The 14,253-nt window shown below is 37.5% G+C and overlaps 1 protein-coding gene across 3 annotated transcripts; it reads right to left on the bottom strand.

The window, feature by feature from the left end:
* Positions 1-2,697: 2,697 nt before the first annotated feature.
* Positions 2,698-11,326, bottom strand: LOC132096128 (myelin protein P0-like). Of its 3 annotated transcripts, none has more exons than XM_059501320.1 (6): positions 11,158-11,326; positions 10,230-10,393; positions 8,908-9,121; positions 8,122-8,251; positions 7,551-7,599; positions 2,698-4,609 (listed from the first exon to the last, which is right to left on the bottom strand). In XM_059501320.1, the coding sequence occupies exons 1-6, from the start codon at positions 11,201-11,203 to the stop codon at positions 4,526-4,528; spliced, it is 687 nt and encodes a 228-aa protein (XP_059357303.1). In that variant the 5' UTR covers positions 11,204-11,326; the 3' UTR covers positions 2,698-4,525. The 3 variants fall into 3 exon arrangements, with proteins under 3 accessions (XP_059357303.1, XP_059357305.1, XP_059357304.1); XM_059501322.1 differs by having other exon boundaries at positions 2,698-3,055; XM_059501321.1 differs by lacking the exon at positions 2,698-4,609 and adding an exon at positions 4,619-4,885.
* Positions 11,327-14,253: the final 2,927 nt, after the last annotated feature.

Genomic DNA, 14,253 nt, shown 5'->3' with positions numbered 1-14,253 from the left:
AACTATAATATATAGATATACAGGGCCTTGCAAAAGGATTCATATTTTGTCACGTATTGTTATGTTGCAGCCTTATGTTAAACTACATTTTTTCCACATCAGTCTACACTCACAATGACAAAGTACAAAACAGATTTGGGACAACTCTGCAAATCTGTCATAAATAAATCACTGAAATAAGTACACTGCATAAGTATTCATACCCTTAACTCGTAGCTGGAGCACCTTTACAGCCTCGAGTCTTTTTGGGTCTGATGCGACAAGCTTTGCACATCAACATTTGGTAATTATCTGCCATTCTTCTCACCTCTTCACCTCTGAAGTTCTGGCAGACATTTTCAGGTTTCTCCAGAAATATTTGATTGGGTTCAAGCCCAGGCTCTGGCTGGACCACTCGAGTACATTCACAGAGTTGTCTATAAGCCATTCTTACTGTGTGCTTCGGGTCATTGACCTGTTGGAAGGTTTTCAGCCAAACAACCTTTAAACCTACATTTTCAAACATTTTTACTATCCATAATGTTATATTCACCTATATTTACCTGGTGTGCGATCGCGCGTTCACCAGAGGTAGTAACCATAGCAACAGTGTGCTCGGGAGCTTGGTCTTTATTAAAGAGTACAGTAAATTGAAGAAAACATTCTGTTTTGGAGAGAATTGTGTTGTTATTTATACTATCAGTTCTTTCACATGTCTGTAAAAGTATACATACAATAAAAAATAAAAAATAAATCCTTAAAACCAATGAGTAGCCTCCCTGCTGAAAAAAACAATCATATGCTGGTTAGGTATGTTTTGACGCTGGGATGCTGGTTTATGCTGATCATGTGCTGGTTTATGCTGGTCCTTTGCTGGTTTATGCTGATCATGTGCTGGTTTATGCTGGTCCTTTGCTGGTTTATGCTGATCATGTGCTGGTTTATGTTGGTCCTTTGCTGGTTTATGCTGATCATGTGCTGGTTTATGCTGGTCCTTTGCTGGTTTATGCTGATCATGTGCTGGTTTATGCTGGTCCTTTGCTGGTTTATGCTGATCATGTGCTGGTTTATGCTGGTCCTTTGCTGGTTTATGCTGTTCATGTGCTGGTTTATGCTGGTCCTTTGCTGGTTTATGCTGGTCCTTTGCTGGTTTATGCTGGTCCTTTGCTGGTTTATTATGTTCATGTGCTGGTTTATGCTGGTCCTTTGCTCATTTATGCTGGTCATGAGCTGCTAAAGGACCAGCATAAACCAGCATATCAGTGTCAAAACATCCCTAACCAGCATATTTTTCAGCCGTGGACCAAAACAGACATAGGAGTAAACAAGAGCCACACAAATTTATAAACTTTTTTTTTTTTTACATTTTTAAATTTAGTTATGCAGTTCTTACATTAATACGATAACACTGATGGTTATTCAGTTTATATTCAGTGCACACAAAAACACCAAAGGGATCTGATTTTTTTTTATTGACGTTTTTCTGAAATTATTCTAACTTGAGATTTTCCTTTTTACAAGACATTTTACAGAAATCCATAGTTAGCTGTGTTAAAGTCAAAATAAATGTAAAAAATAATTAGACTTTTTAATGGAGTTTGAAGAAAGAACGGTTACCTAGACCTGTACCAATACAGGTGCACAGTACATACAACATGGGAATTCCCCGATATTTAAACACAGTTTAATGGCAGGTACCATGTGGCTGCTCAACATTTACTCTGAGATGCATAAAAATCATCGGGCTAACAAACATAATTCCCACAAGCCCTTGCAATTCTATAGCTTTTCCTAGCATTCCCAATGAGAGCCCCTGTCTGGTTTGGGGCTGACATGCATAGACATGAAGACTTGAACAGAAAAACATATCCTGTGAGACTGAGATGTTTATTGTACTTTGGCTTGACTTTTCACCTAAATATGAGTTCAGTCCAAGTCTTCATCCCAGTATTTCATAATTTATGTCTCTCTCAAAAATTCCAAAAACCTTTCCACCCTCATTGCATCACTTCCTGTAGCCTTAACATGCCAACACCATGATGGTAAACACTGTCACGAAGAAACAACCACATGAATTCTGCCATGTCAGCCAAATGAAAGTGCAGAAATATTATTAAACATCATTAAACTCGATTATATTTCTGCTTCCAACACACAAACAGTCCCAGGGTGCTGCTGCACAGCTTGTCATTACTAACAATGACATGACGAATGTTTCTACAATGTTGTTTTTATGTAGTTTTGCTCCCCAAACACGTTGACAGGTTACAGACATATCGTCAGACTTAAAACACACACATGCAAAAGTTGTGAAAAACACGCATCTATCGTAGTCAGCAGAGAGCTAGCTAAAAGAACTTCAATTTTTTTTGCATTGACATCTTTGCAACAGTACGGCCAAATTAAATTGTTTTCTCTTATGGGCAGCAGTGGGCAGGAGAGAGCACAGGGGTATTCTTACCAGCAGAAACATGGGATGACAAGAGGTGGTGGTGGATGAGCATTCATGATAGTTAGAGGAGGATTAGAGAGAGGTGAAGTAAAACTATGACTCGTGTTGGAGTGATGGGCCTTGCCAATGATATGTGTGGAGATGGTTGGGGGAAAAGTGCAACCGTAGGAGCCGGCCCTCACTGGACAGAAGGAAGACACAGATAGCTCTCCAGTTACAAGAGAGTGTTAAAATAATCAGCTGTTTGTCAGACAACAGCTTGTGTGGACAGACATGAGAATTTGACTTAGAGTATCAAGTAACTCTCACACAGCGCGTGAATGTCTCTGCCAGCAGTTTCGACGTCATTTTGGGTATTTCAGTCACTTCAGTCAGAGCAAAAACACACCAACTCTAAATCAGATTCAAACTCCTGTCAAAAACCTATTGAGATAGCACTTAAAATTGCTTGATGGGATACATGAGATGATTGTTAGTGTGTGTTGGACAAAATATGAACAAATTTTATGTGACTGAAATGAAATTTTAACGGTGAGGAAGTGTGTATTTGATTCCATGATCTAGTGCTATATTTAGCTCTCAGTAAAATAAGGATGGGGAGGGAGGCTACTTTAGGGGGCCGGCCTACAGGAAGTGATGTAATAGCACCAGTATATCAAATGACAAGAATAGTGGAAAAATAGAAGACAAAGTATATATTAAAAAAAAGACACAACAAAAGGTAGAGAGATTAGAGAATAGGAAGACCAAAGACAGACAAAACAGAAAAATAGATAGAGAGGGAGGGAATGAGAAAAAAGACAGTTAATATAAAGTATCCAACCATTTTGTAACAAAATTACAAAGTGTGAAAAGTGTGCAGCTTGGATTGTGTTCTTGTATAAGATTGAATGTGTGTGTAGAGCGAGAGAGAGAGAGAGAGAGAGAGAGAGAGAGAGAGAGAGAGAGAGAGAGAGAGAGAGAGAGTTGTCTGTCACTTAACAAGGGGAAACCATTCTGCCACTATTACAGCTCTCACAAACTGTCAGTGTGTGTGTAATGGATGGCTCCGAGCTCTGGGTTTTGTTGTGAATGTGGTTTTTTTTTTGTGTAACCAAAAAAAAAAAAAAAAAAAAAAACACTGTGTCCTAACCAGTTGCAACACAACAACTTGTTTTCCCTGAAAGCAAATACTGAGTGCATTTTCACAGAACAGATGTACAATATACGACTCGAGTGGGGTTCAAAAGTCCACAATAAAAACCTGGGATTTGAGCTAATTTAAACCTGGAAACATCCCAGAAGGTTTTAGGATTTAGGACTTAAAATGATCATCTCAAATCAGTTTTACACAAACCTGTGGAGTTCAAGCAGCGCGAAAGCTGCTGTTATAAAAGCAAAAGTCAAATCAAATACTAACAGATTCTGAAATTCATATAAAAAAAAAAAACAATAATAAAATTTTCTTGCAAATTGTTAAACTGATTGTATAGTTTATAATCACAATGCATTGAAATGAAATAAATACAAATACAGTTGAACCTATTCAGAATTTTGAACCTCACTGAATCCGGAGAGTGCATTGGAATGAATTAGATTTTAATGTGGGCGGAGCTACATAGCTGAACATAGCAACAACAGAACACAAACAACCCACATGATATCAAACTATATAATAATTATGTGTTATAATCATAAAATAGTTTGTCACAGCTGCAAGTAAATTTATAGATATTGTGTTTGTAGATTTATCGTGCTGCACATTGATTGGACACAGTTTTTTTTTTTTGGAATTGAATTAAAATGAGACAAATTTCACCCCTCTCCTGTCCTCCTGTTTTTAAGGATTCATCTTTATCTCCTTGCCTCCAAAACTCTCCACCACCCCCTCTTTTCATACCCATCTCACTTGAGAGTGAATTTGCGCGCGAGTTGAGAAAAGACCGCAGCGGGACTCGTTTTAGTTTGCCCTCCCTCTCTCTCCTGTTTAGTGAGCTCTAGCTCAATGGTCATAAGAACCCTGTCCTGCCTGCCCATCCCCGCAGCCTCTTCCTGGGCTTGGGTCTGGGTGGAGGTGGCCCCGCTCTGGAGCTCTAGCTCTCTGCTCCACAATCCCTATTTCTTCTCCCTGCGAGACTCCTGTTTCTTCTTCTCAGACGCTGCCGCTTTCAGCTTGGCCGGATCCGTCACAGCCAAAGCCTGGAAAGAGAGGGAATGTGGAGAGGGGAGGAGTGAGTCACTACGGGAGGAAAGAGAGAGAGAAATAGAGGAATAAAAAGAAAGCAAGAATGAGAGAAAGGAGTGAAGGAAAAAGAAGGGCTTGTGGTAGGTGGGAATGGTCAGATGAGTTTAACGGATAGGAAGAACCAGAATAAGGGAGGTAGATTCATTACAGAAGAGAAGAAGAAGAAAGAAGAGAGTGAAATGCTAAACGAGGGGTTAGAAGGAGATGAACACCAGGGGAACTTTTGGTTTCTGGAAAGGGAGGACAAAACAGGAAGTGGCCAGTTAGGGAGTGTCAGCGTGACATCACAGCACCTAAATAAAATAATTTTAATACAGCTGACCTTTGACCCCTTGGGATGCTGAAACATGTTTGATTGTCTTTTGTTTTTTCATAAAGAAGGTTCAGTTCTGTCAGAAACCTGAAATGGTGCTGCATGTAACTCACTTAAAGGTGACGTGAATCATTTTTTAAAGTAACATTCTTTTAACCCAGTTTTAATGTGAGTAAAACATTTTCAAAACTATAAAAGGGTGCTAGTAGGGTTTTGGAAAGATCCTGTCAAAAATCATGCCATTTTCGTTTGATGCTATTAATAGTGCATAAATTAAACACTTCATCCTTTAAAGGAATATTCCAGAATAAATACAAGTTAAACTTGATTACCATTGAATTTAGAATTCTGTTGACGGAACTTAACTTGTTTTTTAACCCAAAATATTCCTTTAAATTCTTTGTGACATCAAATCTAGAAATATGTTCCAGAAAGGTTTACAGTTACTGTACATATTATCTTTTTTTTCTGCTTTTGTGACATAAATGCAATTTAAACTCATGTTAAACTATGCAGCATTTTTCCGCTTTAGGATTTTAGAGTCCTGAGACCTTAATTCTATTCTGCAGCCCATAGACTCTTTATCAACCTGAATTCAGTTCACTGGATATTGGAGGGTGGACTGGGTTTACACTGACAGAACCAAGAAAATAAAGAAGTGAAAGAGAAAGAGTGAAGCTGACAGGAGACGCACACAGAAGAGCACAAATAGAGGAGCGTATACAGAAACCGATCACAGAAAGAAAGAAAGAAAGAAAGAAGAAAGGCAATAAAGACAGAAAGAACATAAACAAAACAAGATCTGCTGGTTTGATCCTGTACAAGATGAGATGTGTGCGAGGAAGGCAGTGGCTTGATTGTACGTGATGGTGTTTGTCATGATATAATATATGATTAAAGCAGATACATGATTGAGTCTGACAGCATTTTACAGTTCACCTGTGGAGAGAACGAGGACAGCAGGAAAGGGAGGGGATGAGACAGCTAGAGGAGAAAAATCAGTGATATGAAGGATAATGGAGTGGAAAAGTGCACAGAAGCAAATAAACCCAGAGAGACAGAAAAAGAAGAGTAAGGTGGTATGTAAACGAATGGCATGTTAGCATAGAAAAATATGTTTGAGCTCAATTTGACTGCCAGCTCAATGACACTGATATGGTGATCCCTAACTCCACATGACCACTGGGAAGAGCTGAGAGGGATAATGTACAGGACCACAAATCATTTTCCATTTTCTGCATTTTGGTTTAACCTTTAATGTCATCCCATCTTAAGAATTGTTATACTGTAGCTTAATATATATATTTCTCCACATGGCTTATTGCACACAATTGCAGTATATGTAGCAACAACAAACTTGCCTGTGTGCTTGTAATGAGGCTTCATAAACTGGCATGCAGACAAGAGCACAAACAATGAGGTAGATGTAGCTTTAATTGGCGTTTCGACTTCCAAGAACCTGACACTTCTTTATTGCTTATTTTTATTAATGCATTTATTTTATTATATTTCTAATATATATAATTAGATTTATTTATTAATTATTATTATTTTATATATATATATTTTTATATAACAGTTAAATTTATTATTTTATTTTATCTGCTTAATCTTAAATTAAGTCTAATGTATACTGTATGAATAAATACGATTTTTATTTTTTTGGAAATGAAAAAAAAAGTGTATGCTCACCAAAGCTGCATTTATTTGATCATATTTTCTTCTTTTTATATATTTTTAAATGTAATTTATTCCAGTGATGACAAAGCTGAATTTTCAGCAACCATTATTTCTGTGCAACATGATCCTTCAGAAATCATTTTAATATGCTGATTTGGTGCTCAGATATTATACGTGCTCAATTATTTATACTGTTTCTTATTATTACTGGAAACAATTTTGCTTCTTAATATTTTTTTGTGGAATTTCCCCCCTCTAAGGATTCTTTGATAGAAAAATCTAACGAACAACACTTACTTGAATTATGTCTTTACCATCAGTTTGGATCAATTTCATGCACTATTGCTAAATAAAAGTATTAATTAATTAATACTTACTTACCTCAAACCTTTGAGTTTCACAGTTTTTACCAAAAAATATTAAGCAGCTCAACTGTTTTCAACATAGCTAATAATAAGAAATATTTCTTAAGTGCCAAATCAGCGTATTAGAATGATTTCATGATCATGTGACACTGGAGTAATTGCTGCTGAAAATTCAGCTTTGCATCATAAAAATAAATGTTATTTTAACATATATTAAAACTGAAAATAGTTATTTTAAATTGTAATAATATTTAACAAATTACTGTATTTTTGATCAAATAAATTCCTCCTAGGTCAGCATAAGAATATAATTATTCTGAACTTTTGACTGGAAGTGTGTGGAAATGGACGGACTATTTATTTATTTATTTTTTAAAAAGGACTTTGGTCAAAACTAACCACAGACAAAAAATGGGGAGACCACTGGAGGACAGGAGGTCTTTAATAAAGCTCAAGAGAAAGAAACTGGCAAGCATGTGTGTATGTGAATGTGTTTGTTTGTATGCATATTTAGAGTGGACGCAGGTGGGCACTTGCCTGTTTTTGCTGTGATCCTTCTTTTCCTTTGCCTTTCCTGCCATGTTTACTAAGGGGACAAAAATACAAAGATTGCATGAACAAAGTGGACACCTGGTGGAAGGAGGACTCAACTGCTTGTTGTGAAGGTACTCTGATTTTTACAGTTACTTTTTTACAAGTTGTAGAAAAGTTGTTCAAAGTTCAAAGCACCGTTTACATTTACAAGTAGAACAGTATATTGAATTACTGTATATTAATACTTGATATTTATGGAAGACTATAATGGACATGCACATAAAAACAAAACAAACAGCAGTTGGTTGCTCAAAAGTCACATGTCAAATATGTGCAGTTCTTGGTAAAATAGTTGTGCATTTAGTCTGGCTATGAAAGAATTGGTGACTTAGTAGTCCCCAGTTTGGCTGGGGGTTCTGTCAATGCCTTGCTCATGACGTGTGTTTTTGTGTGTGTGACTGGTGGGGATCTGGGTTGTGTCTTGCTAACCGTGTGTGTGTGAATAGGAGTATGTGTGTCAAGGCCGGGCAGAGGGTCGGGTCGGGCTTGAGGGAGCAGATGCTCCCAGACTGACCTCATGCTCAAGCTGAACACTCGTCTGGCGACCAGGAAACGCATCAGATAGTAAATTGCCACAATGAGGATCAGCAGTCCCAACACTACGCCAATAATTGCTCCTGTTATCACACCAGCCTGGACTGGAACTGAGAGAAGAAGAGAGAATATACAGTGAGAAGCGTTGAGGTCTGCAGATTAAAGAGCAGTTTTACTGATCTATTAGTTGCATTGTGTCTTTGCCTTAATGCACCTGTTTTATGTGGTGTGGGTTTTTACAGACACGACTATATTACTGAAAAATAACTCCAAACAACATCAATCAATGTCCACTTGGAAATTTTCTCATTTTTTGCTCGACATATCCCACTAATACCGTACTGAGAAGGTAAATTTACTGTTTAAAAGGGAAACTAAGAGGAAACTCAAAAACACCTGTGCTTTTTTGATGTATTAGGCACTGTGTGAGGCATTTGGATTCAACAAAGGCTATTCTTCATGGAAATTGTACTTTCAGAAAAAATGTACGACCACACAAGGAAACCACTCAGGTCTCTCTGCCTTACTGTTATTTTGTGCTTCCATCAGCAGCAAACTTTCATCTCCTGCCATATGATTTCCTAGATTTTGTATGCCACCCTGGAATAAGATGGGCCTAAAGGCAGTCTTGATAGCTACTGCAGCATGAGAGGAAAGCAAAGGGTTCTCTTGTGCAGTACGTTTCTCTGCAAAGTAGCCATTTTTGGTTCTTAAAATCATTTCTTATTAGTAGATGAAGACAAAAATGTTCAAAGTGATCTGTTACCCTTCTCAAACACAAGCAGTCGAACATGAGAGGGGCTGCCAGCAATGTCAGGTGGGTTCTTGGCATCACAGGTGAAGGTTCCGTTGTCTGCAAAGTCAACGTTCTTTATCAGGATAGAACCATCGCGGCGACTGGGGTTCCCCACAAATTCCATACGGTCCCGGAACGGGCCTTTGGTATCCACATAGGGTGTTCCGCCGGCATAGTGGAAAATCTAAATAATGATAGACAGCTTATATTATAGTCCTATATCTTATCATGAAATGTAAACCTATTTTAGATATGATTACATCAAGTGCATCAATTAAAAAGAAAGCAGAGAATTGTCACAGCAAAACTACCACTGCATAGCAAATGAAATTAGATTTTAAACTACTAGAATTACCCGTATGAACAAGCATCCAGAAATAAATGCAGCCGGTTGGCCAACTTAAAGACTTTCATGGTACAATACAATTTGGAAAGTAGAACTACACCCACAAGGAACTAATATTTCTGTTTGCAAGGTAATTATCTCTACAAACCACACAGACACAAGGGTATTCCTAAGGGGTGGGCATGTACTCATACAGATATGTGAGTTACACTACCAGTGCATACACCTTTTAACAGGTTTAGGGAAATGCAATCACACTAAATTAATAATATGAGGCTTCATGCTGTAATTGCAAATTAAAATAATAATTAAAAACTTGTGAAATTGAAGTAGCTGCTCTCAAGCAAGCACTGCCTTTTTAATTTTCTTTTCAGATATCCTGAAATATAGACATACAATAAGACATCCAAACAAATTAAGTTATGTGACGTGAAAAAGTCCTTCTTTTGATGTGGTTAAAATGCCTTTGCTGCCTTGATTTTCTGAAGAATGCTTGACTATTCCGATATAAGTGTGACGTTTAAAAAACGAATGATCTAAAATTAAATTAATGAAATAAATCTTCAGATTAGTCAATTGATTTATTATAAAACGATCTGTACGTTAGTTTTGTGTGTGTTTGTCTGTATAGACACAACATCTTAAAGAGAAAGTTCACCTAAAAACAAACACTCTGTAATTTTTTCTCACTCATGTTCTGTCATGTCTGTATAACTTTCTCTCTTGCAAAGAAACGTGGATGGGGGGCCAGGTTAAAGAAAAGAGAAGTCTGGACATTCTGCAAAATATCTCTTATGTGTTCTATGCTACATATATGTTATATGGGTTGAGTTATTAAAAATTAAAATTTTTGGGTTATCACTTTAAATCACTTTCACTGTAGACCAGAAAAAGTTGTAGGTATGTCTTAAAATAGTGTGTTTTCTGCATGTGTATTTCTACGCACAGAGATGGCTTCTTTTGCCCCATCTGGACGGTAGTGCCATGAGAAGGTTACATCTGGAGAAGTCCATTGCCAAGAGAAGAAAGAGCAGGAGAGTCTGACATCTGTGCCCACCAGCGCATGTCTCTCCCAGCTTGTGTACACAACAATAGCCGTGGTCTGAGGGGCTGGAGCATACAAACACACAGAGTGAGGAATATTAGCAACATGGGGACACAAATATGATTCTAAAGAACATCTTTGAAACATGAAAGGCAACAATTTGTCACTAAAGATTTATTTTAAATGATAGCCACAGAAATTTGCACAAATTAAATAATTAAAATGTCAATTAAAGTAAACAATTAGATCATATATATATATATATATATTTAAAAAATAATAAGATAGCATAAAAAGCAGCATTTGTAGCGTTGATATATTTCATAGAGTAAGCATTTTAAGCATGTTAGAAAATATTACAAAAACTAAAACTCACTGAATAGACAAATGATACAAAAATAAACCTAGACCCAGTACAAGAATAAATGCTTGGTTTGCAATGTCTTTGATACAGCAGTTTATTCTATTTAATATTTTTGTACATTTAAGGGAAAAAAGAAACTAATAAAAAAAGAACTAAAGACCTACAGATATAATTAAACAAATGAAAGGATCTATTTAATACAGAAAAGAGAAGTAAAAATGAAGCGAAGTGTCTCTTTGTTCTGACTCTGTGATCAGTCCTTTCTGATCTGCATCATTTCTCGAACCGGGCCAGTTTCGAACAGGTAGGCAACAGGTGCACAAACGACAGGTGAATCTGAACGTACAGTAATTCTGTAATACTGTATAGACACTTATGAGAAGGACTTCTGGTTAGCTTCAAAGTTAGTTTGTTTGCTTTGTTGTATCAAAATGATGAAATGCAAGATAGATGAAATGTATTTACCTATGCCCAAGAGCACCACGGACGTCAGTGCCAGTACAGACAGCATGATCTCCCTCTGTTCTCCCCGCAGGTCAGTATGTGAGGGGTTCCGAGAGAGCGAGGGATGGAGAAAGGAGAAGAGATGGAGGGAAGAAGGGAATGAGACCAGAGGGCATCAAGATGAGACTATTCAGTCCTGGACTTTATACCCAACCACACCCCAAACATAAGCCCCGCCCCCACCACCTCATTATCTCTTGCCCTTTCTTTGGCACCGTCCCTGACACGATAGTCTCTCTCGCTCCCTCTCTTTTTCTCCTTCTAAAAGACAGTCTATGAACACGATATAGAAAGGACAAGTGATACAATAACCTGAGAATGAACCCTCTCTCTCGCTCTCCAGCCAGTTAATAAAAGCATTAGGCCATAGGCCACGACAGAGGGGAGTCGTGGCCTAATGGTTAGAGAGTCGGACTCCCAATCGAAAGGTTGTGAGTTTGAGTCCCGGTCCGGCAGGAATTGTGGGTGGGGGGAGTGCATGTACAGTTCTCTCTCCACCTTCAATACCACGACTTAGGTGCCCTTGAGCAAGGCATCGAACCCCCAACTGCTCCCCGGGCGCCGCAGCATAAAATGGCTGCCCACTGCTCCGGGTGTGTGCTCACAGTGTGTGTGTGTGTTCACTGCTCTGTGTGTGTGCACTTCGGATGGGTTAAATGCAGAGCACAAATTCTGAGTATGGGTCACCATACTTGGCTGAATGGCTGAATGTCACTTCATTGCAGCATATGTTTAACAAGGAAAGATCAAATTTGAAGGACAAAAACACTGCAGCATTAAAGAAAGACAATCTCTAAATTAGTCAGATTATGTTTGGAGTTAAGTGTGTGTGTGTCTGTGGTTTAATACTCTGATACCTCCCTTCTCCTTATCCTGTCACACTTGAGTGCTGTTTGTATGTAATCCTTCCTCTCTTATGCTGATGATTCGACTCTATAAACAAAACATACCCGGAGAAGCCAGCGTCTGAAAACACAATGAGCTGCAGGTCTTTTCCATCTCACCTGTCCTGACCCGGTCGCCATCTGCCTGCCACTCACATTCACCGCAACAGGAAGATGCATTTAAAGGTGAAGGGTGTATTTTAAGTACCGCCAGGATCACAGAATAATCTAATAATGCTTTCAAACAAGTTTCCTGACTATTTCCCCCATGTGCCATTATTCGGACAAACAGGTTTTCATGTCCTAAATACAAGCCAAATGGTTGAGCCAACGTTGGCAAAGCAATGTTTTGATAGCACCATGGTGTTTAGACTGTAGGAGGAATTGACCTACCTTAATTTGCATATTAAATTGAACCAACGTTTCACCTTTAACTCTATAAAGCCTGCTGTACTATGTATATATGAATATCTAAGGCCTCTAAATTTTCAACACGATCAATGCAACTGAAAAACCTGTTGGAACACAATCTACACATCCCTTCTATCATTTGACTTACAGATTATATTTTTTAGTAAGTGAAACAGCTTTTAACTCTAAAAATATCCAGGTTGCGGTACATTTGCAGTGAAATCTGAAATTATTTTCATAATCTAAATGTTAGATTAAATAATATTTCAAGATGAGCATTTACTGGACTGAAAAAAAACTTTTTCAGGTTTATGTGATTGCATTTTATGCAAGTAATCCATTATACTATTATTAACATCCCATTTATTTATAATACAAGGTATCAGAAATTTTATCTTCACTGTCATATATATATATATATATGAAAATATGCAAAATCCTTTTCTGAATAAAACTGAGGCATTTTCTTTATACTACAGAAGTCCTAAATCCAAAATGTATCAAATATGATGGCTAATATAAATAATCTAAAGGTTCAATAAACTGTTGCTGTCATTATTTACCCCTTACTTCCGTTTTATGTTCATAAAACATTTCTCAAAATATCTTCTTTTTCCACATGAGAATGAAATACAAGTTTGGAATGACATAACAGTGAATGAATCATTATATATTTAAAATTTTTCCACTGATATTTACGCATTCATCAGCCATGCCATCTAAAGCGACATACACAGCATTAAAGATATTCATCTTTCAGTTCATGTATTCCTAGTAATTGAACCCATGACCTTGGCATTGATTGTGCTACGCTCTACTGTTTGGGTTACAGGAATGAACAAACCTTTTAACAACTGTCCCTTTAACAACAAGCAAACTATATTAATGCATGATGATAACAATATCACATCAAGGAGAAAAGAAAGATGGGGCAAGAGAGTGAGTATGACAGCGAGAGAGAGAAAGTCACCTCCTGACCCTGTTTCTCCTCTCGCTGCCCTTTCACCAGGACACATTTATGGGATGAAACAAAGACATCTCTTTCTTCATCCTTCTCTTTTTCCATTTGTCCCTCTCTTCAGATTCCTCTCTTCTGCTGACGTCTTCCAGACACAACAATACAGAGAGAGAGACAGACAGAAAGACATGGGGTGAGCGGGCGGGTCTAATTTAGAGCTGCTTTCTTTCTCTTCCACCATCATTGTCTGTAGACAAAGGTTTGCATTCTTTCGTCCTCCAGTCTCCCACCCACTCCTCTTATTCCAGTAAAATGGCATTAAAGCGGACAGAACATATTAGAGAGGGAGATATAAACATGAGTTGATATGAGGACACTGGCATAGTGGTGTGATAAAACTGACCATTTGGAAAGAGAATCTGGCATCTTTTGAATTTAGTGTACATCACAAACTTCAAACGTGTTTTACCTTTCATTCATAACCAGAAAAACCGCATTAGTTGACAGAAAAAATAAATTAAAATAACGTTTAAAGTAAGTGTTTAGTAAAGTAAGTAACACATTTTGAAATTGTATTTATTTACTCCTGGGATGTAAAGCTACATTTTCAGTAGCCATTCCTCCAATCTTAGTGTCACATGAACCTTCAGAAATCATTACAATATGTTGATTTTGCTGCTCTTTTTCATGCTGCTTAATTTTGTATTTATTTATTTTTGCGAAAACCATAATACTTTTCATAGCATACTTTGATGAACAGAATTTTTTTTAAAACAACATTTGTCAATTTTAATCAATTTAATG

The sequence above is a fragment of the Carassius carassius genome, chromosome 20 (assembly GCF_963082965.1).
Source record: "Carassius carassius chromosome 20, fCarCar2.1, whole genome shotgun sequence".
Taxonomy (NCBI): domain Eukaryota; kingdom Metazoa; phylum Chordata; class Actinopteri; order Cypriniformes; family Cyprinidae; genus Carassius; species Carassius carassius.
Note: the sequence above shows the minus strand (reverse complement) of the source record. Positions and strands in the feature narration are given on the sequence as shown.